The 25,001-nt window shown below is 34.7% G+C and overlaps 1 protein-coding gene across 1 annotated transcript; it reads right to left on the reverse strand.

The window, feature by feature from the left end:
- Positions 1-1,675: 1,675 nt before the first annotated feature.
- Positions 1,676-3,192, reverse strand: LOC140748041 (SOX domain-containing protein dichaete). The gene has a single exon (XM_073080724.1). The coding sequence runs from the start codon at positions 3,079-3,081 to the stop codon at positions 2,347-2,349; it is 735 nt and encodes a 244-aa protein (XP_072936825.1). The 5' UTR covers positions 3,082-3,192; the 3' UTR covers positions 1,676-2,346.
- Positions 3,193-25,001: the final 21,809 nt, after the last annotated feature.

A 25,001-nucleotide genomic window follows, 5' to 3' on the forward strand; every position in this document is an offset into this window, starting at 1 on the left:
TATAAAATAATGTAGGTACTAAATGTATTATTTACTAAAAATATCTACTATTAACAAACATAACAAATTTAGTTTCAATTAAAAATATTAATATCGTGGCTTCCATAACATCGTTACCTATATTTTAAAAGTATATGTTCTTAGTTTATTAATATTACTCTGTATCAATTTATTTGTTTTGATGAAATTCCTAAGTCAGTAAGGTAATTTTCCAAATACAATAGAAAATAGATGATGTACAATTTACGTATCTGTCATCTTCTTTTTATTTCTGTTAAGTAACGTGAAGATAATGTAAGAAACTTTCTTAGCACGAATAATTATTTATTAGTCGAAAGTAAATAACATCAATAAAGTACCTATAACGTGCACGACATTCATCATCAAAATTATTTTTTCTATATTTGAAAAAGCTGGCAAAAGTTATATAAAGAAAAATGGTAAATAATTATCTCATTATATTGATAAATGACTACTTTAATTTATAGTAGTTTTGATTTAAAAGTGAAAAAGATTAAATACCTGCCTATCGCAAATAGTGCCATTATTTCCTAAACATAACTATTGATCATCTCAAAGCCCATTAAAATTATCAACACTTTTTTAAAATTTAAAATATTAAAACTATTTATGATGTCAAGTTGAAAATGTACTATATAGGGTATATAGGTTTAACTCAAAAATTATATTACTATAAGCCGCCATTAATTCTCTTTCAAAATTCTAAGTTCTAAGCAAAAAATCAAACACAAAGGTTTCAACAGAGTAATAAAATAAATTGTCATTGGTATTTAAGACATTATGTTGATAAATTGACACTCTACTTCATAGTAATTTTACACCATACGGCAGACATACGGACAAAGATATTAATTCGTCTTCAACAAGCGATACTATTGATCATACCAGAAGGTATAAAAAATCAAAACATGTAGGAGGTATTATGAAATCGTCACTCTATTTAATAGTTATTTTTTATTCAAAATTCCAAAAACAAAAAAATATCAAAATATTTTTTCAAATTCTAAGTCGCCATTTAAAAATCCCGGCAAAAGGTTCGGCTCTCGACTTAGTACTAGACTAGTAGTTAGGTATTAATAAAATTATGTTGATCAATGAGACTTAGGTTCAATACACTCGATAAGTGCTTTGGTATTTAAATACCTACCGGTCGTTAATCTCTTCTCCGTTTAGGCGGCAAGTATTTAGAAAGGAAATATTAGACGACAGATCGACAGGTCTCTAATATTATCTGAAGTTGTTTAAAGATAGACAGCGCGGAATTGAGTACCTAACTTAATGTCTTAAAATGTAATTAAAGATATAAATTTTAATGTAATTGTAAATCATAAACTGTTATAGCTTTTGAAGTAAAATAGTTGTTTATAGTTATTAGTAGAATTATTATGAAGAATGTTTAAATTTAATGCGTTTAACGTAACTGTACTTCATTATAAGTAGTTATTGGTTTAACAAAAAATATTAAAAGGCAGTAAATAACGAATAGTTAAGATTAGTAGTGTTTTAAATTAGTAGAGTTTTTTAACAACTTCCAGTTTAAAAACTCTCGATGGCTTTTTTCACCTCTTATTGCATTTAAATGTAACTGACGAAACTAAATGCAAACTATTTCACAAAAGACGATATTAAAAAGGTTACCAAAGAAAACGAAATATTAAAATAAAAACAATTTAGTGTTTATTTGTATGGCGTTAACAAACTTCTTTTGCTCATTCTATAATACATCGTTGGTAATGACATCGATTTTTAATTATTCACTAATATTTACAACGGGATGCTATTGCTTACAATATAGGCAACTAATTTACAAAATACTTAAACATCTACACTTGGAATTAATAAATAAATTACACAGCATGTTCGAAGTAAAGCGAGGGAACCGTGGAATTCAAGGATTCAAACATCAAACTTAACAAAATGAACATATTACGACAAGAGAAATAAAATCAGGACTCACAATTAATATCTTAACTACACAGCTAAACATAGAGACACCTACGGGAAATAATCTCTTTTTGGTACCAATCTCACTTCACATAACTGACGAATCGGATACTAACTTATAGGTATATTTGAAGACGCGTCCAAAACAAAAATCACAGTTAATAAACTTACACCGTCACCTACTAACGGTCCTACGAATACTTTCCAACGTATTTACAAGCCACTTGATATGAGACGCACTCGATTTACAATTTTCGACTAAGCGTAACTCTAAAAACAATAAATAATGTTCATATGTTCTTCTGTTGTCACTGTTCATAGCACTAAGACTCACTTTTGCCAAACCTCGAAGTTAATATTTCAAGGAAGGCAAGTTGGTCTTCAATATATAACGGACACTGGTCGTCTCAGCTGGTCGTCATGGGGGCTGTGTTGCGTCGGTGTCGCCGGAGAAACCGGTGAGGATGGGGCCGCTCCGTATTGTGGGAAGAGCGCAGACGAAAACGGCTTCGGCGGCGCCGTCGGTGTTGTGTACAGCGACGAATAGAACGATGACACTACGGCGGCCGCAGACGACGCCGTCGGCATCTTCTCGGCCGGGGCCATAAGTTTTGTAAACTGCAGATGATCCAACTGATGCGGGAAGTATGGTGGCACAGCAGAGTAAGACAGAGCGTCAAGATGTCCTACTCCAGGTGCAGGTCCAGCGAAATAAGGTAGTGGGAAACTCGGGAACGCACCGGCACCGGGGGCACCACCTGGCGTTGGTGGCTTGGGCTTCCTGCGCGGCCTGTACTTGTAATCCGGGTGCTCCTTCATGTGTAGAGCTCTCAGCCTTTTTGCTTCGTCGATGAACGGTCTCTTTTGCATTTCGGATAACAACTTCCACTCAGCGCCGAGGCGTTTAGAAATTTCCGAGTTATGCATCTTCGGGTTGTCCTTCGCAATTTGCCTGCGCTGGAGTCTCGACCAGACCATGAAGGCGTTCATCGGTCGCTTGATATGGCCTTCGGACTGCGGAGAAGATGCGGGCAGCGGCTGCGGCGCGCTCGGGTACTCCGGCAGCATCCCGGGGTGCATGGAGAACGCGTACGGATGATGACTCAAAGTCGACATGTCGATTGAACTTAAGAATGCGAATAAACCAAAGTTCAGTTAGAGCATGAGCTCTATGGTATGGCACAATGGTGAATAAGCACAGACGAAGAGGCGATTGTATCGCGTCGAAGTCAGGCGGTAGACTGACGGGTCCGTGTGGTGCTCGCGTGGGTCTCGGCGAGCGGGAGGCGCGGCATGGGGCGGCGTGGCTCGTACCAATGGTGGCCGCGCGTGTAAAGCCTGCGCCCCACCTTACCGAACCTCTTCCCTTCTCTTTCGCGTCCCATAGTTTTTGTACGCTCGTCTCGCTCGCGACAATACCCCGTGCCGCTGTGCGGAACAGTCGTACAGCTGTTTAGAGGCATGTCGCGGGCTCTACGCGACTTTATGCATGATATAACTGGTGTAATAGAACGTTGCTTTACTTTTTACTTCTATTTCATAGTTTCCTCTGTTATGAATGAGAAACGTTTGCGTATAATTTTCTTATTTTAATATTTGTATAGTTGGCCAAGAATGAGCTTTTTATTACGATACACAAAGCAGCCCCGACTGCTCTCTACTTGTCTAACGTTTATCGCTGTCTGTACATTCAGTACGCAGGTGGGCTTATCAATTGGAACCACTTGACATATTTTTTGAATGGCAGTATTATTTACGACCAGATGTATGTAGCCATTTGGTTTCTTTTAGAATTTTATACTTAACCAAGGTGTACCTACTAGCTATTCATACATATTTTTAATTACAAATTTATTTATTAAAAGGAAAAAAATAAAAGAATTTTTTTTTTGTAAGTCACTTCTAATCAAATCTACTGTAAAGGCATTTGCGTTGATACATACGACTATTATTAGACTTTATAATCTGTAGAGGTTTGTAGGTAAAAATATTTAAAAAACATTGATAGAATCTATTTATAATTAACTTCTACTATTTCTACATTGTAAATAAAAGTAAGTAATTAATTAAAATAATGATTACTACTTTTTAAAAAATACAATGTTACCGTCGTTATAGGTTACTACTTTTATTTTTGTGATATATGTTTTAAAGTAAGTGGGTTGATACTTGGCTATTTTATGATCTTAACTCCGCGAAATAATTATCCTAGCGAAAATATTTTACGACCTCAACTCTACTAATTGGTGATAGATTACAAAAACACAAACTTGCCACAACCTTGGTATACGAGGGTCGATACAAGCATAATACGTATGTCCCAGTCTAAACAGGGGGCGAATTTTATGACTAACAATCCCCTTTTTATTTTGTGGTAGAGTGATTTTTTTAAAGGATAAAAACGTTTTCTTTAGCATAGGTAGGTACAATATAAGATGGAATCTCGAAAATCTGAAATGTCTAAACCTATTTTAATTAATTTTACGCAAACACAGGGTTGGGTCTATAGCCATAATTTTCCCGCGGTTGCACTGTGGTAGAGCCGCACAAGGAATAAATAAAATATTGCACAGTTACAAAATAACGAAATATACTATTGACACTGAAATAATACTCAAAATGGAATGACGTATTACACGATTATGTTAATATATTACAATAAAAATTTAATACCTTGTTGAAATTAAAAAAAAATACTTATTTAAGTATATTTTCTCACATGTACTCATTCATATTTCCGATATTATTATCACTTTCGTAAAAGAGAGAGCTTTTTGTTCAATGTTTTAAAATGCATGCCTCCCCAAGACTATAACAATGACAATTGATTTGTCTGAAATGAGACCTCTTCCTCTACTGAGATCATATTCCAAGAGAGTGACTAGAATTCTTATTTTGAGTGCGTGATGTTTATTCTTTTCATTCAAAGAGAAAGTCCAGCCTAATACTAACCAAGTAAAGGGTTGATTCAGTACTTCGAAAGTCTCTACATTGATAACGCTGTGCGTTTCAGAATTGCCAAGTTATTTAAGAAAAAGTGTTAATTTAAACTCGCTAACAGTTAATAACAATGTCCGTGTCATTACACGCGCCATACGCCAGTACTTTGCGGGTATAAAACAAAAGGACCTCTAACGGAATGACCACCATAAAAATATTAGACAAAAACGCCGTTCCTGACTTCACTACAACAAAAAAGGACTTATGCTCTTCAAACTACAACGCAAAAGACCCCTTAAGAGGTTGATATAGAGTTCGATTTTGTAAAATAAAGGTTGTATAGGGTTTTGTACTATTGTTTCCGTAAGCATCGTTTTCTTAGTAACTGAACACGGGTTTGCAATAAAATAATTATGCCTTTAGCGATATATTTGTCGTTAATATTTTATTGCCGTTGTTAGTGAGGCTATTGTGTCTTTAGTTTATGTTATTAAAGGTACATTACGATTGTACAAGTTTTTTACGGTAATAGGTATTTGATGGGACGACGGATAACTTAAAATTGAATTTGTTGTAAGTAGGTATTCCTTAGAAGCAGTGACAGCCTAGGGGTTAAGAAAAGAAGCAGGGATAGCCTAGTGGTTAAGAAACTTGGCCTCTCGATCGAGAGATCCGAGGTTCAAATCCCAAGCACCTCTGAATTTTCAAAGTTATGTACGTATTAGATATTAGAAATTAATTATCACTAGCTTAAACGACGAAGCAAAACATCGTGAGAAAACCTGCATACCTGAGAGATTTATAAAAAAAATAATCTCAAAGGTATGTGAAGTCTACCAATACGCATTTGGCCAGCGCGGTGGACTATGACCTAATCCTTGTCATTCTGAGAGGAGACCCGTGCCCAAGAGTGGGACTGTCCCACTCTTGGGCACGGGTCCCACTCTTGGGCAATGGGTTGATGATGAGCCTGTATTCCTTCGTAGTTATATTTTTTAAATGTGTATAGGTGTGTTTTATAGATTTAAAACATTTGAGCGATTGAATGTTCGAAATCAAATTAGGCACCTGTTTTTGTATATAAACGACACTAATTTTTTTTTCACTATTCTCCTATGTGAATATTGTTAAATATTTCACCAAAATTGCTAACTAGCTGATTTATCTTAAATCTTGTCTAACCATTAAGTAATACGTCAGTAATGAATTCGTGTGTTATGTCAGTAATGAATTCGTGTGTTATGTATTTAGTACCTGTATGATAAGACAACGTCTTACTTATATAGGTATAGGTAATTATTTTTATATCTTCCACACGACACACATACATACGGGTTTTACAGCTTTCTATTTACATTCGATATATCTTATATCATACGCAATAGTCTTTTATAATATGATACAAGAAATATAATTCTAATTAGAATAAAATTGACACCTAAGTATCTAATTAGATATTTTAAGGGAATGAGTGTTTTAGTCTTTAAAACCCGCACTCCACTTTTAGTCAACATCGGAACAACTGCCGGGAAAAAGGGAGAGTGCATAGTGGTAATACTTATAAAGTCAAAAAATACGGAGTTGACTTCCTTCTACCACAAAAAAAACAGCTGTTAAGCCAATGGAATATGTACCAAGTGTATTTTTTTGAATTCCGTATATTTGTTAACTTATTTATTTTGACTTATCGACAAAATTACATGTTTGACTATGAATTAATACTAAACCTTAAAATATGTTAAACACGTGATCTTAATTATAGATAAGTACAGCAAACTTATAACAATTGTATGATATTGTTCTAGCTGACCCGACAAACTTTGTACCGCCTCAAAATCTATTTATCAAATATATTTCATATAAAATATACCCTATGTTACTCGTGGATAATGTAGCTTTCGAATTGTGAAAGATTTTTTAAAATCGGTCCAGTAATTTTTAAGACTATTCTTTACAATCAAACAATCAAACAACGTTTCTTTATAATATTAGTATAGATTAATAAGTCCGTACAACAAGCTCGAAGTAAAATATTTCGCTAAACAATTTCTGTAATCTTAACACAATGATACCAGTAACGCCATCTACTGAGCGCTATTGTAATGTCTAAGATTTACACCCTATCGCTCCCTAAGCAACAATGTGTAATATAAAACGATAACATTATCATTTTATGTAATCTATGTATTAATTGTACAATTTTATGTACAATTAATAGATAAACGACAAAAATAAAAATAAAATAACTTTCAAATAAAATAACTAACTTAAATATCTTTTTTTATATTTTACAAAAGGCAAAAGGACCTCCCCATTTAAATAGGTAGAATACAATAAAATAAAAATTTATTACGCCAATCTGTACTTAATCCAAAAATTTAAAAATAACTCGAACAAACGGCCTACCTGAAAACAATGCAAATAAAAATGAACTACCATTACAGAAACAAAATCTTTAAACGCTTTACTTGTTAATTCTTTTTGTGTTTAAAATAATATAACAAAGATAATAATAGACAATACAACTAATAAACATAATAATTATGTGCTATAACTTTGCCGCGCGCCGCCGCCTGTCAATCCCTAATCTAATAACAATGGTTTACTGAAGTTTACTATAACTGTAAGTTATTGTTGTAAAGTTATACCATTTATAGCCACCATAAAATATAAAATCTGCAATCTAAGTACTTTTCAAAGATTATTTAACACGCGCCCCTTTGTTCCGTAAATTGTAGGTAATAAGTTTTATACTTATAAGTTGTACCTTGAATAGAAATAATAATTTAACAATAAGTTTATTGAATTATTTAATACCTAACTTTAAAGTTTTGTAAAATTATCGATGCCGAGTGAAACTCTATATTGTGTTTCTTGTGGAATATGTTGGCTTGTTCTTTTGTCACGCAGTACTGCCCGTCTCTTTATTAGTAAGAGGAACATACCCTCTTTACTCTACAACGCTACTCCGGTGCTAATTGGCTTAGATCCATATTAACTCTCACTGGACATCGAACTCTTTTTGCAAGATTATATACAAAAAAATATTTCTGACTGAAAAGACCTTTCTGACTTAATAAGTGTGCAAGGTAGAGTCACCGTTTCTAAATATTGCCCCTTGGTTTTTAAGAGATACCTACAAAGCATCTGTACTTAATTTTTAATAAGGCGCATCTTTACAAAAAATGGTTTAGATGCTACTTTGATGATGAGTAATCCCACAGTATCACGATGTTATTGTTTCAAAATCATCGCTACGACTTAACATACAAATAAATAAGCATCTGTTAATCGGAGCGATGAGTTTCAACAATAAAAGCGAATCGCTTAAAAATACATGTTTACTATCTTTACATAAAATGCTAATCCCAGGATATGTAGCTCTGAAAATTAAAAACAATCTTTACATTTCATTCCATCTCTTGCTGGTATTCTAAAGAGCGATAGATCTAACAGCGAGCCCTTTAGGACATCCCTGCATAAATGTAAAATGAGCAAAGTAATTAGGTAGTACATACCGAACGATGAATAATATTATGGCGCATATAAATAAACCGCGTACCTAATTACTTACTCCTTGCCACCATCACAATGACGTCTCACGTCACAATGATCTGCCACTGAAGGTCGCTGCCTCTTTCTAAAACTATGGTGGAGACAGAGACGAAATATGAAAAGCTAGTTAGTTTTCGCTCCGTTCGCATTGAGCACAATGGAGGTCGCAGCCTTATTCGCCCTATCTTCCTATTTTAATTTACTCAAATTTCCCTTGACACCTCACCCGACATACTATTAAAGTTTTTTTCTGCGCCCGGTTGCAAGATTTTCCAGTTTGCATAATCGCGTTTTCATATTTTTGCGAAAACAATTTTTTTGCGTTAAAGAATTTCACACGTCGTAATGATGCCCGCGGTCTTTGTTCATGTGACGAATGACGGTTTCGAAAAAATATGTTATGCATGCGCTGCCATTTTTTTTATTTTTACGCGCCGTCTAAAGTCCACGGAAGTAGGTATAGCAGACAAAACGTGTCCTACTAAAATATTTTTATGCAAAATATAAATTACGCAACCACCAACTGGAAAATGTATGTACGGACGCAATTAAGTGAAATTATGGTCTATTTTGGAATATACATGTTTTAGACTTTAATTTTGTACTTGTAGAAAAAATACTATAAGCATCATTGATTCTATTAAATTAATTAGGTCTTAAGTTTTATTTGGTATCTGTTGCCATGTGGATATTGACAATTGTTTTAATATGCTTAACGAATATGCAAAACTTTTCAAAGAACATTTTGGTGCTAAAATTTTCTAAACAACTTATTTAAAAAAATAGTACTTATAGTTTTATCGATTTAGACTATTGACAACGTAACGTAACTAATTTCCTGTCTTCAATTGGATTCGATTTTGTTTTACTTAATTTTGGAATCCACATGGCAGAAATTTCATAGTGTAAATTCATAAAGTGGTTTGTCAAGTAACACCACATAAAATTTGGCAAAAAGCCATCACTGTTAATTAAAGCATTAAATATCCTTAGATATACAGCGTAAGTGGTGTCAAACTTCCAATAAGGCATTTACTTTCCACTGTTAAGTCAATTGTTTTCTTGTCGCCCACGTTCGATTTACAAATTAATGTTCAATAAATTCCGTGTTAACCTCAGTCGCCGATCAAACACCGTTTATCTCACGGTGGCGCTGGCCCCCTCCTACACGGGGGGAGGAGCTATTATTTTTCAGCAAGAATGCACTCAGTTAATGGGCCCCAATGATAATACCTATTGTGGGGCGGCCGTCTCGCGTAGGGCAATCTGCATAATGTACCCATTGTTTCAGCGAAAATTCCAATTTATTACTTTTTTAATATTATCCAATTATCGTAATGTGACACCTACTGCGTGCTCGGCGCGTTAGGTAATGAGTATGTAATGACGTAGGTACGTAGGTATGTGTATTTTGCGTATGTGTGGCTACAAAGTTGGTTCTGAAAAATACCAACACGTATTCGAATGACAAAATAGGACAATCTTGAACGCTTTGAGACAACTTAAGATAAAAATGAATTCGCGTTACGAAAATAATGTAACTTGCTCTACGGGGTGCTAATTGCATACATGTAGAGTCAGAATTCGGTATGTCTGACGCGACAGGCACCTTTGAATTTGATATTTAACCAAAGATTAAGCTTTCCTTATTACAGAATCAATATATCAAAATAAAAAGCTTATGAAAGCTAGAGGTTAAAATTATAGTAATTAGGTAAATGTAATATTTGTGTTATAAAACTTCCTAAACGAATATTATATATTGCTAATTAAGTGAAAATACCATTCATCATCAAACTCTCTTTGCATCATCATCATTATGATGTACCACTGAAATCAGTTTGACAATTTACGGTAGTGTTAGTTGTACTAATTTGAAGATCTTGTGACCACCCTAGGGCTCTATCATCCCATCTCAGTAGATACTCTACGGGGAACAGACTCCAAATAGGATTTAAGCGAAATCAATCACAGATTATAATAAAATTTCTTCCTTAACACACACAAGAAAATATCTATACAGTTTTACGAGACATAAATGTGTGCATAGGAGACTTCTATCGCCCTTAACATGAATATAATAGAAACTGCATTTTGCAAACTTTTTAAGAGATCAAATTTCGTGTGTGAAGTACCTCCACACCTACACTCCAAGCAACTTTTAATGGCCGTCTGTGAATCATGCTAACTCAAATCGTTAGAAGTTATTTACCTTTCAGGAAACTTAAATACTTTAAACGTGTCTATATAAGTAAACATTACGGTCGAGGAGTAAAATATTTTGTTATTGGAACTTTGTCCCGTTTGAAACAATCAATAGGCATGAATAACATTGTTTATTTCTTCTTTTCTCTGAACAATGAGTCTAGATTTCTATTTTCTTTTACATCTTTGGGGGTGTATTCCTATTAGGCAAAGAAACCTAATGTAGAGCTATGAGTGTAAAGTTGTAAAATCAACGACAAGGACAATTCTTTAACGACAACGCATGTAAAATATTTGAAGATACTCGATTTTTTAAGATATATTTATCCGCGGCATTCCGACTTATTCCTTAAGGGTAGCGACGCATCTGTGTTTATAATTTTCACATTCTGTAACTGCAAAAAGTCACAAATTTATAAAATTTCTCAATTCAAAGAAGGTTCCAAATAAGTGTGTCCCATAATCTGTTCCAGCCTTTAAATCAATTGTTAAGGTCTTTAACGAACAAATATTGTCCTAAATGAGCCAAAAAACAATAGTGTAACATTATCTTTGTTTTGAATCCGCCGACAAACGAAACATCTCCATTCAAATAATGGATCTTCATGACCGCAATAAACACTTTGTTTAACTGTTTACAATGTAACGGTTTTGTTACAAAAGGTTACAAAAAATTGTGACTGCAGTTATTAATAAGTGACATTTCTGTTTACGAAGTAAGTTATAAATTTACTAATAATTTGACAAGTTAGCAGGTTGTCAATTTTGAAATTTGTTGATGACGGCGCCGGCAAAGCGGTTCCGTTCGATTCTACGAAGGAAATGCATTACCGTAAAATTTTAGGTCCTAAATTCTGGTAACAAATTTGATGTTTTTGATGTTGGTGCACTGGCATGCTGTTATTTTCAACGACAAACGGTTTGATTATAACCGTAAACATAAGCGTTATTTATTGTATTATTGACAGCGATATATTACTTTTAGCCAGGGATATTAATACAAGACGATTCGACTTAGTCCTCGACAGTTACAAAACCTAAAAGGGTTTCACTTCCATGAAACTTGTTAGATTCGTTAAGTTACAGATGTTTTAAAAAAAATCAGATGTACTACATAAATCTATCCTTTTGGGTGTTTTCTTAACTGTCTGCTCGAATGAAAGAGGCATTGGATGCATTATTTTTGTTTTAAAAGGAAACATTGTTTGAATAACGAAAAAAAACTTTAAACTTAACACCAAGTCGTTATACACGTACAGTAGGTACCTACACTCTTCAGTCTACATACAAATCCTCGTAGAGCCCGCTCAAGCAACGAAGTACATCGTCGCGCACATAATTACCCAAAGTTACGCCTCTTCAGACGAACTTTGCGATTTTTACGCGACCGAACTTTCTAATTAACCCCGCCAACAAAGACAAGTGCGCCACATACAAACAAGACCGGGTGACAAGAAGCGTTACTATTACTTCCTTTAATAATATATAACATATTCCTTCTACACGAAAATATACCCTACTACGAGGATTAACAGTCGCAAGTGGAATACACGTTTCTCCCGACAAGGGTATTCGCAGACGGACCCTTACCGATCTGAAGCCTGCTTTATGAAGGAGACATAGAGTTGCGTTTCTACTAAGAGTTCGTTTCAAAGTTAGGTAGGGTTGTCACAAACAAGTTCATTATGCACTTAGACAATTAGTGTACGCCCGCGGCCGGCGCAGTCATTGTCAGCCCTGGGCCCTTCCGCTGTCGCGCCTTCCGGTCCCCACTACCCATTTGATTATGCTCATTAGAGCCTCAAACCAAGAACCCTGAAAGACACTTCGCGGATTTTAAAAAAGATTTCTATTTAGCCGGTTCACTTTCAGAGAAATGTTTGAACAAATTCGCTTAGTTTACTCTATATTGAAATTATGTCATGTTATTACAATTTCATTCTAAAGAGTTCGTTTACACAACACGTTTTATGTCCAATAAAAAAATTATAGTGAAGTTTTCATTGAAAAGTTGGGAAAAGTCTTAAATTGACAACAACTCCATAGTAAATATGTTGTAGTATTAATGAGAATAAAGTACATAGGTATACCGAATTTGTAATCAAATGCCTGTTAAAGTAATTAGGTAAGTCTTTTTAATATAAGACTATGTAATATGTATCTACATATACGAGCCTTGTTAAGATTTTCTATTATTTCTTAAACACTTTTCAATATTTAACAAAATTGTATTTGTAATATACGAAATCATAATTTAAAAAAATACATAAGTTTCGAATGCAATATGATTTTCTCTACACTCGCCAGCTACAAATTAACACGCGATGCACAAATTCTAACATAAATTCTAATTCTAATACCTAAATTCTATTTCAGATTTGGGTATGTCTATTGCTAAAACAATTCTAACCCCAAACTAACGGCTGCCGATCAAAATGCACGGCCAGTGCGCATCCGTTCCGGTATCTACCGAAGCGAGATCCGCTCAACCGCCCAAATCCGGTTGTAACCGGACTCGTCTGGTGTGGAGCAGCGTTTGCCGTGTAGAGACGTTTGTGGTTCGTTATTCGATTTAGTATTTCGTGGGCTAGTGGAGCGTATGGTCGGTCCCCACTATACTAGTTGGATAGCTATTCCGATACTTTTGAATGAGTTTCCAGGCGGAAATCTAAACAAATTTGACCATCTGTTCTGCCTACGTTTGTATTCTTGTCTTTCTAAGAGATTGTAACATCCACAAGAAACTAAACGTCTTTCTATGAGTATAAAGCATTTGTTATAAGAAAATAGTACATTAAACAATTAAAGTGAGGAAACGTTTCTTATTTAGACTACTTACTAGACTAGACTACTTTCAATCACCAGTGCAGTCTTTGTTTTATTTAAAAGTTACGCGTACTTTAAAAATATGTGATAGGTGTATGAATTATATGATACATAAAATATGAGGCATTTCATCTTTGCTTTCAGCAAAAGCATATACTCTCTTTACGAAAATCTCTTGATCCTCAAAAATCAAATGACAGAGTCAAATATCGAAGAAAAATGAATTTCACAAATACATCACGAACCAAATAACAAATCTTCCCAATCAACTTTTCTTTGAACTTGATTTTATGTTTTATTCTACACCTGATAAGAGTAAATCGGTCCGGCATTGTCACGACAGTGTGAGCAGACTTAATTCGGTACCAAAAGGCCGGTGAGGTGTGAAATAGTGGCGTGTGGATATGCATGGTTTAGGAACAGTTCTAAATAGTACCTACAGCTCGTAGTGTATAATTTCAACACCGTATCAACTAAAGTCTTATATGAGCAAATAAGTTTGTTATAATATATTAAAATCGCTTACCTAGCGCTAAACGCTACCAAATTTGAGCATATCAGCTGATAATTCCTGTGTATCCGAGAGGATAACAAACTTCTGCGTGAACTAAATAGTGTAAACTATGTATATAATCTGCCAATCAGTTTAAATCTTATTCTGAAAAAAATAAAGGTATTGGTAAAGATATTACAAAATTGGGAGTTCGTGTAATGTTACAGGAATTACACAAATAAAGTTTGATCTCATAAGAAAATTTTTGGTAATTTAATATTAACCTTAGACGTAAACTTATGCTTACGATCAAAGAGATCAAGAGTCTCTTACTTGGGTCACATTCTACGACATCCATGTTATGAACTTCACCAGCTCATTATAATGGGCAAAATCGCAGGGAAAAGGCGAGTAGGGAGAAGAAAAAAATCATGGCTGCGAAACATTCGAAAGCAAGCGGTTGCAAGCAATATAGCAAGCGCAGCTGAACTATTTCGCCTCTCAAAAAACCGTGGGGGATTTAGTAAGCTGATAGCCGACCTTCACTAGTTGGAGAGACACCGCAAGAAGAAGAAGAATTTAATATTAGTATCACTTTTTATTTTACCATATAAAGACACTCTATATTCTGCACATGTCTATACGTTTTTCGTATAACCACCCCTTAATGTCATATCATCAGCGAGTCTTGTATAAGAATCACATAAGATTCACATGTCATTCAAAATCATACACTAACCAAACGTTACATTGTCGGTAATGATGACACAATTTCTTTCAAATTGTCACTCCATTCAATTTTAAATAAACTCTGTTTAAATAAACAAATTGAATATCTTTGAATCACCCTCCCTTATAAATATGATTCACACAGACACTTGTCCTTGTTTAACCCTTTTCAAAAACAGGAAGTCTCCTTATTCTTGAGACGTCTCGTAATAATATGTGACATTATTAAATGGAGAATATTAATTTAAAATAACCCCTAGTAGGGCTCTGGAGATTTTAATATGAAAGTGTAGCTAACGAGTTCGGATTCATCTGATGATAAGTGGTCAGTGTGGTCCATGCACGACTGCACGTCTATAATCAACCACAAAAAGGACTATCTCAAATTGGCCACGGATACGTTGCTACCTGTAAATACTAAATTATAACGGTAATAACTTCTAACTTTCACATTAAAATGTAGGGGTACTTGAACTGCTATAAAATAAAGAGAGACCATGTGGCTGTGCTTTCAAAATTTTAACGCAAAAAGCTCCACCTTAAAACTTAAATCATTCATTAGTTGATTAGGACTTTGTTCTTACTATTTCATAAGATAATAGGTACTTAGTACTTCGTCAGTGATTTTATACATGAGCTAATCATTCTGACCAACAATAACTTAAACCACGCCAACATTACCAATAATGGGATAAGCAAATCGGCTAATTAGAGCAGCAACACCGCGGCACACGTCTGCTCCGCAACTAGCAATTTGTTTCACGCCTCACGCTTGACAGTTGGGTACGTGTACATTGTCACAGAGGCATTTTATTTCGTCATTCACATGATACGTTATTTACAAAAACATAATTTATGTATTATTACATAAAGATACATTTATTAAAGTACCCACTCATGTTATTGTAAATACACCAAAATAGAGTTGCTATATTTATAGAAATATAGCAACTCTATTTTGTAATAGCCATAGGGCTATTACAAAATAATCGTTCTTATATAAAAATATAAAAGTAGATCGTTTTATAATAAATAGCTCACCCGTGTCAAAAGTTTGCCTAGTATTTAAAAAAAAATCACAGCTTACAGTAAAAATACTATAGCCTACAGCCGTCATCGCGGTGCCAGTGCTATCGAAGCTTATAATTTTTAGGAGTTTAGAAATTGGAACTAATGTGACTTAATTTCTTGTTATTGACGTATACTTATATTAAAATGCTTTATACACTCGTATTGCCGGTGTTGTGATGTACAAAAATAGAACATAAAATATTTAACACCACTCTGCTTGTCCGAAATTAAAACATAATTACCCATATCACGTACCGTACAACAATGCGACCGCGCACAATCGCATTTTGTAACGCGTAATCATTGCGCGTGTGAAAACAGGCAATTTTGCACCCGCGCTTTGTTCACCGTGTTATTGGGCGTTGGAGCTATTCGCGGTAAATGAGGAGCAAAGTAGCTATTAGCTATTAAATGAGGTAAAACAGTTATTTGCTGTGAATTGGGATTGTGATTACCGGGCGGGTGTAGGCGTTGTGAAAGGAGAGGAGACGAAATTGTTCACTATTGTTGTGGTACGCAATTATTGGTTGTAGAATTGCATTTAACGAAAAGTTCACATAGTTCTTGCTGACCGCAATTATATTTACGATAAAATGTTTTTTTAACTTAAATTTAAATACATGCCAATAGTTATGTTACTCCTTATACATATTGCCATTCCTTCCGCGGTTGCCTTAAAGACATAAAAAGATGCTAACTATACAAAAACTCCGGTCCTACCTAGCCGCCTAGGAATCTAAATCGGTTATTACCGAGAGGTTCGTTAAAAATAAGTAAACATCTAATCTACATTATTGTAGATGGTACTACTCTTTACATTGGTAAATAATCTTAGAACAGAGTCAGGAGAAGTTTCAATTTTCTCGTCTTTCTTTTCTTTCTCTTGATATTAAAAAATGGGTTACACTTGACCACAGGTGAGAGATATTTAACATCAATTTGGCTGTATTTTCGCGGGTATGAATACTTAGTTTTGTCTTAAAAATTATTATACAAGTAGTTTAAAGCTGCCAACCACAGTCACAGCAAAACTCTAGTCGATAATAATAAATATCGATTACGAATGCCTGTACTCGAGTGGAGTGGCATTCCCCCAGCGCTGGTATGAGAACGGGGCACTCGACTCGCTTTGTTTCCTACCTTTTGTCATAATACACACTAGAGCGATCAGATACCATTGCCAAGTCACTACCACTCACGGTATGTTTTGTGAACTTTGTATTTACTTGAGATCTTAGCCTTGATTGCAACTGTAGTACTGTTTCTTTCAACCAGTTTGGTTGACTGTATACTGTACGGCTATAACTCAATGCGTCAAGCTGAGAGTCGAGAACTTACGTCGAACGTCTTGTAACAGCAGCTGAATTTATTATGGTTACTGCTGTGTGTGTTAAAACTTCACTTAACGACAGCAAGTTGAATATAGTTTATTAAATAAAAATCCATACTGATAATATTTATTTCAATTTTTTTAGATTACGTCGCAAAGTTTCTAGTTCATAAAAATGTTTAATACTGATTTTTGATGAAATCGTTTTGTTAGTTTTGCGACCTTAATAAATTTACAAATTTTTTCACCATATATGAAACAAAAGTACATAGTTAATTATTCTTTGAAATTATGTAGATTATTAATAAGTCCATTTTTTTTAAATAATAATTGAACATACTATCGTTTAAATAGCGTAGAGCGCTACGACCTACGACGTAGCTTGCTACGACGGTAATACATACACTTGCAACGTGTTTGCAACATTTAGAGCCGCGCATATCTATTTTTTATACCATTAATACTTAAAAATATACCAAACACCAACCCCGGAACAGAATTTTAAATTACCCATTTAAATGTCTACCTGGCCGTGTGAGGAGAACGGTTTTAGCAAATAGTTTTTGTAAAAGGACATCACGTGTGTCGTTTTTTTCACATATAGTAACAAACGAACTTGCCATCAATCTAATGGTAAGCGGCTTCTACCGTCAATGGGGATATGTAAACAACTCCATATAAAAAAAATAATAGCTGCTCTTCCTAACGCCGATCACACATGCTTTGCCTCTTAGTCGTCTTATATGTTTATATATAAGTCAAAGGAAATTCAATTCGATTCCGTAAGTTATAAATGTCGAGTACTGTACTGTACAGTACTAATATTGCGATTGATACAAAGGAATTTTAAAAGATAATAATTTAAAGGAAAATAGAATATTTGATGGAACAAAGCTGATAATATCACTTTTTCATTACAACGTCCATACTTTTATCCATTTGTTCATCCCAAAGCCTACTGATATATAAATAGGGTGACCAGATGTGTAGTTGTTATGAGGATTAAATTTAAGTGACTTTTCTACACTATTTCTATAATCTGTCACAACCAACCACTATTTCTATAATCTGTACAAACCAGGTAACAATGAACGACGTTACATACTTAATGAGAAGCAGAAATAAATGTAACGTAATATTGCCTGTTAAATTAAATACACATCGATACCTTAATTCGCAAATCAGCCAACTCCACTTTTTGTCAAAATGTTTTTTTTTTATTTATTTTGATTTAGTTCAACGCCATTTACTATCAAAATAAATTAAAAAAAAAACATTTTGACAAAAAGTGCCGTTGGCTGATTTGAGAATTAAGTTATCGACATGTAAAATTATCTTGTGAATGCAGCAGAGTTATACCTACGAGTTGTGCAAACTTAGTCCTTAGTAGGTAATACATACCGATACAAAACACTGTGATAGTCGGTATTCAAAAGCGGCATTAATAATCACAAGAGACCATGTTTCTCTGCTACTTCAGTTCCAACAATAGATTTGGACTTATCCTCGCTTTTACCAAATCATGGTGGCCTGTACATTTCGCGGACAGAGTTGCTTATCTCCATAGTGTCACGCTGTCACTATTTCGACGTCCATTCCCATTTCGTATTCATTCCGTATTTCCGAAGCCTGTCTTTTTAAACTTTTTTAATGAATCAGTGACACGATGGTGTGCTGATATAATGTTTTGTTTCAATATAAATAGATGAAGCGAGCATAGTCCCCGGCTTGTGTAGATTATAATCGATATACAAAGTTAATCTATGTCGGTGGCAGTTTGAAGCTAGATGGGTGACCGCAAACGGCTAAATTTCAAGCTGTACTTCGAATAGCACATGATGTCGGTCCAAATTATTATCATTTGTCATAATCTATTAAATCGTATCATATAGCTATTCATATGATACTATTACATGATATTGAGGTTAATTTAACTTTTTACTATCAAAAATAATTGTTGAAGTTATACTCTTTGGAGAGCTTGAGAAGACATATCAGAGTTTATTTTTGGTGGAAGATGAAAATTGCGCATACCGACGTCGTCATCAACACGCTATTGTCCCACTGCTGGCCACGAGTCTCATCTCAGAATGAGAAGGATTAGGCCATAGTCCATCGCGCTGGCCAAGTGCGTATTAGTAGACTTCACATACCTTTGAGATTTTTTCTTTATATAAATTTCTCAGGTATGCAAGTTTCCTCACGACGTTTTCCTTCATCATTTTAAGCAAGTAATAATTAATTTCTAATACGCACATAATTTTTTTGAAAATCAGAGGCTTAGGATTTGAGCCTCGGACCCCTCGTTCGAGAGGCCAAGTTTCTAAACCACTGCTATAATTAATTTATCGACATAGCGCATGGACGTACCATAATATAATTTATTTTTTCAACAAAAGTTTTGAGTTAGGAATATTTTTCTATACACGGTCATACCGTACTATATTAAAATTAATGGGCACGTACCTACTTCTACTCCTTACGCCATAACACTTTTTAGTAATACATCAGGCAAATGAGTCTTCAGCGTAAAGCAATGCTTGCAAAATTAACTTAAATAACGTTTAATTTTACATTCTGCATGTTTTATATGCTATCTATCGTATCCTCTTCTCATACACTTATCTTTATCTCATAAAATGTAAATCAATTACAAGACGTTGGTTACACAGTTATTCAATCAAACTTTCTTAAAACGGCTCATGTTTGCATGTAGCGCAAGTACAACACATTACCTATTAAATATAACCATACAATCTTAACATTTAATAAACATATTTCGTCCATTATACGCCTGTATAAAAATTCGAACTCATTATAAAAACATTACCCCGTTTAACTTCCATCACAATACACCAAGTCAGAAAGTTCTCAGATCTACAATCACTAATTTAACGTAACGTTCCCGCAAATAATATTAATTCTAAAGAGGTTCTCAATATCGCTGCCACTTGAAAAACACTTCAGGACTTTATGAAAAGCATAAAAATATTACTGGCCGTGCAATACAGAGGAAACAATCGGCGTTCGAAATTCAAAAGCGGAAACAAAAAAGGCGCGATTACATCTTCGAGTGTTTAGTAGTGCCCGCGGTTTCTCATGGGGCGATGTTTTGGTACCAACGCTAGAGGGAGCCGCTTACACTAAGGTATCCATGGTGTTTGGTAGTCGGTATAAAAATACAGACTAGTTCGAGCGGTAAAATGTTTTTATTCGGTAGCTGTAAAAATCTTATTACGGATATCTAGTAATTCGTAATATTTGTTGTAATAATCTAATCGCTAATAACCTTCCAATTTAATTTCTATTAATTTGCTAGCAAAAATGTACCTTGACTATAATGAAATTAATTTTAGCACTTCTTTTAAGCACATAATTGAAGTCCGTTAATTTTTTTAAGAAATATAGGATAAGCGGTAAAATTATGGTTTTAGATACATATTATGATTTCATGTCAATAACACATAAATTCATTTAATTCTAACACAACAATCATACTGAAAATACACCCAAAAATACTTAAAACGTCCTGAGTAAGCCATATATATTTTAAGCTATTGCATAGCTTCTATCGTGGTCCTTGAGCGTGGAGACCGAATCCAGAAATTCCGTAACGAAAAAACCTAACACCCCCCACTCCGACCGGCACAGCGGTGATACTTTTTAGTAGCGATCAGTTGACGGGTTAATGACTTTTTGCGTACTGCATGAATAAAATAAATATATAATTGTAATTGCATAAGTTGATAAAAAATGCTATGCAATAGCTTTACCGCGGCAGTCTCCGAGTGCCACACATATATTTTTTTATTTTAGTTTTTTCATATCTATGTAGTTAATATGTGTTTATTACTTTTTCTTTTTCAATAACATGTCTCAAATTTGGCGATTGCTGTACACTCCAGTAATAAAGTGGCATGCATACTGGCCTATATAAATGTTTGTATGTTATGCTGTTGTTGTGTCTAAAATAAATAAATAAATAAAAAACGGACAATTTATCCTACTTTACGCATACAACGCATAGTCACACTACACCTCATCGCCGTCCTGCGGCGATCGGCTCCCACGGTGGCGAATTAGCGCTCAATTTGGCGAGATAATTCGATTTGCACCCTGCTCGGTACCGCCCGAGTGCAGTTGACCGGACATCTTACTTTTGAAGAATCGATAAGATTTTTTTCTTAGAGGTTTACGTACCTTTGTGATCCGAGTTTTTATTATTATTATTATTATTATTTATTAAATATATGACAGACTATCCATCAGTTAGACAAAACATTAATTTATATTCATAAAGAGTTCCGGGATGAACTCTGCCTAGGTAGACCTAAGATGATATTAGATTTAGTGCTAGGTCTAGATTTTAGATCCAGGCTTTGAATACCAATCGATCAATCTCTTTTTCAATTTTAGGGTTGAGTAGGACGTTTAAAAATTTACTTTAAACCATATTTCAGACAGACAGAATTTATAAATTGAACTCCTTTTTTATTGTTACAATCACATAATAGTTACTGCAAAGAATTGTTGCGTGTACTTTTTATCAGGCGTTGTATGTATGTATGTCTTCTGTAAAAATCTTTAAATACATAACTAGTCAACTGTATGTAAGTATAATATACCTAATTAAATCAGTAGATTTCAGAACAACATAACAAATGATGCAATATTATTTGTATAAAACAATCCCAAACTCTGCTGTAAGGAAAGCAACTCTACTATACTCTACATATTTATCAGTACTAACTAAATGGGATTTCATTTATTTTTAAATAACCAATTTAAAATATAAAATTTAGGGAATATTTGTAAAAACTTAGCTTTAGGTAATTTTTTACTCCTGTAAGAAATCTACAAGGAAAGCTCAAAATCAAAGCCAATTTAAAGGCAAAAGTAATAAGGACAGAATGTCACAACAAAATATATTATTATTGAAGGTACACGCTTCGTAACCCTTACTTTCACGAGGAAAATTCATCATCCCAAAGCTGTGACTAAGTGATAGTAATTTCCGTTTCGTGGCCGCGCCATAAATAACCATAAAGCCACAAACGTCCACAAAGGAGCACCAAGACACACCCGGACTCATTTTTTAGACACAAAACTTTAAAAGACACATTGTATTCATTCACGCATTATTTTTATACAAACTTATTTTTGACACATCGTCTCTCTATTTTGAACTTTGCTGAGTTATGTTAAGGTTTTTGTGGTAGTAAAAGGCTGTGGCGGTGTTGACAATAAGCGCTTGCGGTGGGCGGACGCAGGTTTTTTGACAAATGACCAGCTACGATTTGTCTCGTGTAGGGCGGATTTACCGGAGTGTAATGAAAAATATTAGATTACTATGAGCTTTGTGAGCTTATATTGGTAGATTTTGAATATATTAAGTAAGCTTACTATTCAATTAGATACTGCTTGCTTAAGATCATAGTACCGTACTAAAAAAGTAATTAAAGCATAAAATGTAAGATAATTGCAACATAACTTTCTAAATTATTTTAATAAAGACAAATGGAATAAGCATGGAGGTTACCCTACCATATACCTATAAGATGTAAATAAAGAGAAGTAGCAAATAAACTCTGACATGACGCCCGACTGCTTAAAAATATAGCCTATGTCACTCGCACAATTTAAACGAATCTAACAACACCTCATATGTTAAAATACGACAAGCCGTTTGAGTTACAGTACCCTTAGTATGAGTTTTTACGTTTTTACAAAAATGGCTGTTTATGTTTTTGTTTACGTATATCCCATACTATTCCAATCAGTTCTGATACAATCCGCTAGGGGCGCTGATTGGAAATATATGGGCAAATACGTAAACAAATACCAAAACAGTCATTTTTGTAAAATCGTAAAAGCTCATACGAGGGTACGTTTTTAAGTTCGCGGAATGAGGGACAAGGAGCGAAAATAAAATGTCAAAATTATTTTTCTTTTTCTACATATTCTCCTGCAAGACGAATGCATTTTTCAGATCTTTGTATTAACTTATTTAAACCCTCATAAAAAAATGTTTTGTCCTTGTCGGAAAAATACGAGGAAATTGCGTCCTTTACTTCTTCGTCTGTAGAAAATTTCTTTCCACGAAGCTCTTTTTTCATTTTTGGAAAGAAATAATAATCGCTGGGAGCCAGGTCTGGACTATAGGGTGGGTGATTTAAAATATCAAAGCCCACCTTATGCAGGGCAGCCAGTGCAATACGGCTCTTGTGTACGGGCGCATTGTCGTGCAACAGCAGGACACCTCTGGATAATTTTCCTCGTCTTTTTTCTTTGATGGCTTCTTTTAACCGCTCCAAGATTGTTGCGTAATATTCTCCGGTTATAGAGACACCTTTATCTTTGTAATCTATTAACAAAATTCCTTCTGCATCCCAAAAGACTGTCGCCATGAGTTTGCCGGCCGATTATGACACCTTAAACTTTTTAGGAGGTGCTGTACCCTTTTTATGCCACTGCATGGAGTCTTGTTTAGACTCAGGTTCATAATGGTGAACCCAAGTTTCATCTCCAGTAACAATTCGATTCAGTACAATATCCTTATCTTCTCCACAGAGGTTCAAAAACGCACGGGAACATTCAACGCGCTGTTGTTTCTGAGGCGGCGTGAGCATTCTCGGCACCCACCGCGCGCTGACCTTAGTCATGCCAAGATGGTCATGCAGAATTTTAAAAATGGTTGTATCCGATACTCCAACCATTTCTGCAAGCTGTTTCTTCTTTAGCCGAGCATCTTCCAGTACAAATTTTTCGACTTCCGCTATCGTTTCCGGAATGGTCACCTCAACAGACCGTCCTGGTCGTGGGTCGTCTTCAAGTGAATCCCTGCCTTGCTTAAAAAGGTTGTTCCACTTGTAAACCATCATTTTTCCAGGGCAAGAGTCCCCGTAAACTAATGACATCTCTTCCATTATGATTTGCACAGACGTGATTGTGATAAAACTTTATATTTATACTATTTATGAGTCACTTAACACGTACCGCCCTTAACGAGCCCGCTATCCCCCCTCCAACCCTGCCATTCCGCGGACTTAAAAACGCACCCTCGTACTAAGGGTACAGGGCACTACAAAAATGATATCTACATACAAACATACGCACGATAAACATTACCCTCTGCATTCGGATAAAAATAAATACGAAATATATCCATGTACTCTGAACTTTCCTACTCTGCGCTCAGGGCGGGCCGCCCAGTAATGGTCATAGAGGATGTTATGATATAACGTCATTTCCGCAACAATGGCCGTATGTACCGCCGCTTCCGGTCCCTAATGCGTTCGCAACATTAATATAATGCCGGATTATTTTCATTTCGCAATTCTTCTTTGAAAATATGTTAGACGAAATTGTGGTAATATCTTGATTAAAGTGGTTTAGTGGAAAAGTCGCCGTTTGAATCTCAGGTGTTTCAAATGTTTCAATTACTTTTAGAAAATAACTTTGCATTATAATTTATCTGTTTTAATTTTATAGGGATTAAAAAGAAGAATATAGATAAAAAGGATTTTCAATAAAGCTCTACAATTTACATTTCCAATATTTTTTAATCTAGTCGTTAACGAGTCGTGATCGGTTTTAGGTCGATCCAAAACATGATTACAGAAATAGATCATTTAAATATCGATGTAATCTTAACTTCACATTAACTACATTAAATTTACTAGTATAGACAAATACATATAAGTAGGTATATTCCTCTTTCATTACATTACAAGTTAATTCCATAAAAAGTTCATTCCAAGACTCCAGACGATTGCATACAAACGAGGCATTCATTGGTCACAAAAATCCGATAAAATCTTCATTATTCTAAAACCCTTTTAGAACCAATTCACTCAATTGCCCGCTCACTAACAGTTCTATGCGACA

This window comes from Epargyreus clarus, unplaced genomic scaffold (genome assembly GCF_041222505.1).
Source record: "Epargyreus clarus isolate Ecla_fem2 unplaced genomic scaffold, WU_Ecla_fem_2.2 ptg000015l, whole genome shotgun sequence".
NCBI classification, from domain to species: domain Eukaryota; kingdom Metazoa; phylum Arthropoda; class Insecta; order Lepidoptera; family Hesperiidae; genus Epargyreus; species Epargyreus clarus.